Source organism: Lolium perenne, chromosome 3, assembly GCF_019359855.2.
Source record: "Lolium perenne isolate Kyuss_39 chromosome 3, Kyuss_2.0, whole genome shotgun sequence".
NCBI lineage: Eukaryota > Viridiplantae > Streptophyta > Magnoliopsida > Poales > Poaceae > Lolium > Lolium perenne.
The window spans coordinates 213,947,156-213,952,470 of NC_067246.2; the positions used below are offsets into that span (position 1 = coordinate 213,947,156).

At 46.6% G+C, this 5,315-nt stretch overlaps 2 protein-coding genes across 2 annotated transcripts; one reads left to right on the forward strand and one right to left on the reverse strand.

Annotated features, from left to right (window-relative positions):
* Window positions 1–358: 358 nt before the first annotated feature.
* LOC127343301 (uncharacterized) lies at window positions 359–1,467 on the forward strand. Its single transcript, XM_051369419.2, has one exon. It carries the CDS (start codon window positions 391–393, stop codon window positions 1,279–1,281), a length of 891 nt encoding a protein of 296 aa, XP_051225379.2. The 5' UTR covers window positions 359–390; the 3' UTR covers window positions 1,282–1,467.
* A 2,108-nt stretch (window positions 1,468–3,575) lies between these two features.
* Window positions 3,576–4,957, reverse strand: LOC127339793 (uncharacterized). Its single transcript, XM_051365607.2, has 3 exons — window positions 4,350–4,957; window positions 3,708–3,836; window positions 3,576–3,589 (listed from the first exon to the last, which is right to left on the reverse strand). The coding sequence occupies exons 1-3, from the start codon at window positions 4,933–4,935 to the stop codon at window positions 3,576–3,578; spliced, it is 729 nt and encodes a 242-aa protein (XP_051221567.1). The 5' UTR covers window positions 4,936–4,957.
* Between the last annotated feature and the right edge of the window lie 358 nt (window positions 4,958–5,315).

The following is a 5,315-nucleotide window of genomic DNA, read 5'->3' on the forward strand; positions in this document are numbered from 1 at the left end:
TTTGCAACTACAAATTGAAAGAGGAAATGGTTTTTTTGTCGTATTTTCATCCCAGAAAACATGTGGCAAATGATTAACATTCATAGTCAGCAATTTATCAAGCGACAGTACCATCTGACCCAAATTTTAGGACTACGCTATTATTATTTGATAGGTGAACTCTATTGTACTGAAGTTTTGTTTCTGTTTTCTAGCTTTAGGTAACTCTACGATGTGGAGTAGCTCTCGTAATGCTTTTCCGATATCCTGCCAAAATTGTTTTGTATGATTGCCATGTGAAACCTCGCTTGTGTCACAGAAATATAAGCTAGATTTAGTGATTTCATTTCCAGTCATCAAATTAATTCATGTGCAATGTTTCTACTGCTGCTCCCAGCCCATCTGAAGCCAATGATGATGTCCAAGAATCCCAAGTGTCAGCCGTACTCCCGAGAATGTCAAAGCCATGTGTATTGCAATATGATGCAGATATACTGGCTGAAGCTAGCATATATTTATGTTGATTCCTTGGATGGCCCAGTTCAGTTGTATGGATACCTGGCTGCCCGGGACCTCCTGAACCCAAGGCGTAATTACCTGTTCAACCGCAGTAGAGATGATCCATTCATCGTGGTTGGGGATGATGACAGGTTGATACAAATGTCTGGGCCCAAGAGAGGCATCGAAATGACATCCCCTGTGTTGATCGAGTTCGACATGAAGATCAAGACTGGAGAATCAGAAGAAGAAGACTTGCAGCTCATTGACGGGGCTGTCCTCTTCAGTGACATGGACCCGCCGATCGATATGGCCTTTACTGAACGGCTTGGCGGTGAGGGTGGTGCAGTGGACATAAATCTGGCACATCTGTATGAGGCAGCGGAGGCGACGATACAGGTCCGGATATCAGAAGTGTGCTGCGGTGGCATGAGCCTGTGCCTGATTGCTTCTGGCAGCGGATTATTCGAGAAAGCCCGGCTCTTCGATGGTATTGTCGCTGAGGCGCCATGTGACCTGGACAGGTTTGTGTTTTCTGTGAAGAAACGCACCAAATTGATTGTGGTGTTGAAGATTGGTCGGAGCGATGGCTCAGATTCTGTTCATCGGTTTCATGTCTTCAATGTTCAGAAACATGGAGATTCGATCGTAAGTTTCAGGCTCAGTTTTGCCACTATACAGGTGACGGTGACGTGGTCGACTCTGGACATCCCAGACAGTGCACTTGGAGAAGACAACCACGGCCAGTGGAGTCCGGACGATACAAGTGAGGATGATTATGAGTATGACTGGAATGATTATTAGTTAACACTTGCGGTTTCCTATATGTATAAACTTTCTCTATGACTAGATTTTCTGTTGTGCACTTTGGATGTGTTAGACTTGAGAGAAACTTTGGATATGTTTGTAGTTTGCAGAGTATAACCGAGGAGGATTATGACTGAAATGATTATTAATTTAGTGTCCTATATGCATATACTTTTCTCTCTTTATGGCTAGTTTTTCTATTTGTTCACTTTGGATATGTTCGGTGAGAGATTTTGTTGTTGTGCATGTGAAATTATTCACTGTGGCACCGCCTCATATCGTTCATGTTAGACATTCTAATTTTGCACATTTGAGTGCTGAGAAATTCATCCATGCGTGCTTCTTTTGAGGAGTACTGTATGTTGCCTGACCAGAGGAAAGGACATGAACTCAGTTTGGCTCACATGATTTCAATCTGTTTCATTCAACTGGATTCCAAATTCTGTTCTGGTAGCATCTCATTTTGATTCCATCTGATTTTAGTATCATTTTTTTTATGTTTGGGTGTCATGTGGAACTGAAAGCGAACAAGAAGGTGTAGGATAAGTAATAACACGCTGAACCAACCTAAAAAAGCGCTCATCCCCCCCCCCCCCCCCCCTCTCCTCTCGCTACAGTAACTGAGAGTCTCCCACCGGAGTCCGGGCCGATCTGACGGCCTCTCCACCGGCGTAGCCGGTCGGAGATGGCCTAGGGGAGGCGCGGGAGCTAGGTTAGTGTATATTACTAGTAGATCTAGGTTTTCTTGACTTTATGCCGGTGTGTGGCACTATGCCGGGAGTTGGCTGCTAGATCTCTTGGCTAGCTGGCATGCGACCTTCTTCCCCGACGAGATACTCCGGCGGTCGGAGTCAGACGCGGTGAAGATCTGGGCGGCGGGCTACTCCACAAATAAAGGGCATTTATCTGCTGCCAAGCTCAAGCTTCTCTGGGTGGTCTATCTCCTTTCCCTGGCCGGCCGTGGGGGCGAGGGGGGATGAAGAGTTGTGGCAGGGAGCTGTGGCTTGGAGACGGCGGGGAACATCTGTTGCGCTGGAGAGCTTCTATGCTCTCGTTTCTGGAGTTCTTCAGCAGAGGACTGAAGCCGGCGGTTAGCTCCGCCCTGCCTCTGCACATCATGGTCGAAAGGCGACCCTCCTAGACCTCGCTTCGATGGTCTATCTTCCTCCAGGCTTCAAGCCGACGCGGAGGATCTCCAGCTCCTGCTGCTGCGCACTTTCCAGTGGTGCTGGCCCAAGTGGTTCGTCCCCGGTGCCGGTATTCCTGGCGCGGCGGCGGAGCTCAGCTCTCGATGGTGGAGAAGGATCCCGAGGACCCGATTGCTTTTTATCTTTTCGTCCTGAGGACCTTGTTGTAATTTCTGGGGTCTTTTCTGCAGTTCCTACTTTGTCTGTGGACTCCCCTGTAACTTGTTCATCCACCGCTTATAAATGAAGCAGCTTCCGGGTCCTTCTGGACCCGTACTCGTTCAAAAAAAAAAAAAAGAACCAACCTAAACGCTGAACCAACATCAAACCCGACAGTCGCCTGCACAATCAACCTGTACGGAGTAGCAACCATGTCATTCCCTTGGAATAGCAGCTCTGCAGATGAGGATGCAGAGTCCTGCACAAACGACGTCGCCACGTGATTGACGGACTTTTTATCCTCGGCAGCAACGGATTGGGGTTTTGTGTGGTACAATACCTTTTGTAACTGGTTTTATGTGGTACCTGTGTGGAGGATTTATTTTAAAATTTATTCGAGCAAAAGGTCAATGCAAAAGGTCAAGCCGTTTCAGATGAGGAAATATCAGTTGCGTTTCAAGGAGGAGGTTTATGAAGGCAGTAATGGTACAACCAGTCTTGAACTCTTGATTCCAAAAAGGGCTCCGAGTCATGTATAACTTGAAGAGGTACTCGAAATATGCATGTGAACCCTTGTTCACTTCACCAATTGATTTTGTAAGAGCTTCGGAAATTTCGGCCTGATTTATACAACCTCCAACTTTCAAGCATAAACAGATCGAAGCAGCACACACGCATATAAATGTACAACCCATCACGCGAAGCAAACACCAATAATAAGAATTCAGATTTCACGAGACCTTACATATGACTGTATTTATGATAAAGTAGCACTATGTACTACGTACGACAACTAATGAACGATGAGGACAATTATCTCCGGTGCTATATACTAGTATCTTAATAAAACTAAGCCGACAATTGGCTATATTTCCTATACATATATGTAACTAAACATCGATCTAATCTTCACGAGTCCACCGACCCATCATGCGTCCTCTTCCTCTATGGCGACACCTCTGAGAAAGTCAAAATCAGAAAGGAACGATATACATTAGAGTGAAGCACATAGATGACAGAAATTCAATCTGTTGTTCAATAATGTGGAGTACATAGTAGATCAAAAAGAGGTATTACCTGTAGGTGTTGACACGGGAGAAGCAGCGGGCGCTGGCGACTTTGGAGCCACCGATGGCGGTCCGGGTGACACGGGAGAAGCAGGAGGCGTTGGAGTGGTAGGAGGCAGCAGCGGCGGCACTGATTGACCTGTCAAATCAGTCACAAAGTTCATATTGGCAGCTTAATAAGAACTATAGTACAATGTAACGGAAGCAAATTTGGTGCACATGAGCACCAGTGCTCTCCGTTTACAAAATATTTTAAAAACTGTATTTCTACGTTTCAAAAAATTATCAAATTTATTCCATGAATACATACACATGTTCTGAATATTTATGCAAAATTTTGGTAGAAATTGTATTGTATTTTGAGCTACAGGAAAAAAACAAATTTGTGGCTACGTATAGATGTATATATTTGTCAGAAATTTGTCTTTTTTGTTTAGCTTAAAATATAACATATTTTTCTCTAAAATTTCTACCGTACCTTCAAAATGTTTATATGTGTGTGGGTATTTAATTTCGTATTTTTTGAAATCCAAAAAATATGATTTTTCAAAATCAGGAGCACTGGTGCTCATGTGTCAAATACACTTTTCGAATGTAACGGAACTATGCTAGATAGTAGAGCTACAGCTAGGTAAGAGGTGCGAGTACTTACTGTTGCACGAGAAAAGCGTCCGCAGTGGCAGCATGGTGCCGCACCTGAGCGGCAGGATAAGCATCCGGATGGGATCGATGGGCGTGGGGAAGAGCTTGCTCATGTCGCCGTTCATGCCGTGGCAGAGGCAGATGGGCGCGTTGGTGATGATCGACTTGAGGCCGTCGCAGCACATGTCCGGGGGCGTGAAGACGGTGATGTTGGTGAGGTAGTCCAGGCATGGTATCATCTGCGTCAACGGAGTTAGGCACTCCGCCGGCGGTGGCGGCGGCGGCGACGACGTTGGCAGACCGGGCAAGCCTGGAGCGGCAGGCGTGCCGGCGGTGGGTGGGACTGGTAAGTGTGGGAAGCTAGGCAATGGTGGAAGGCCAGGGATCTGAGGCAACGGGAACAACGGTGGGAGGCCAGGAATCTGAGGCAACGGGAAGGGGAAACCAGGGAGGCTCCCGGCTGATCCGGAGGCTGTTTTGGAGGCGTCATCTGCTTCTTCTTGGTTGAACCCTTGCACCCTCGCTTCGGACAGCTGCAGCGTCGCCGCCACGGCCGCGAAAGCGAAGACCAGGGCGATGAACTTGGAGATGGCCATGGCTGGCTTGCGTGGGGGATGGAGGTTTAGGATGATGGCTTGTGTGGAGGACGAGATGTTGTCTGCTGCTTTATTTATAGTACCCCTGGTGCTTAGTAGAGATAGAAATGAGATCGCTACTTTGAACATTTATCTATCCGTACGATTTCAAGGTGCAACACTTTGAATCTCTTATCCGTACGTGGAGATTCAAAGAGCGCTAGTAGTACATGCATGGGACAGAAGTATCCAATGAGCTGATACTCCTCGGGTTTCAAATGCTTAGCCCGATCGTCGAGGTTTTGGTGTTTAAACCATATACCGGCTTCCAGATTCGGAATATTCGTGTTTCAAAACTCCTGATGTGGGGGCGCGAGGTCTGTGTTTACTTTGTCTGATCC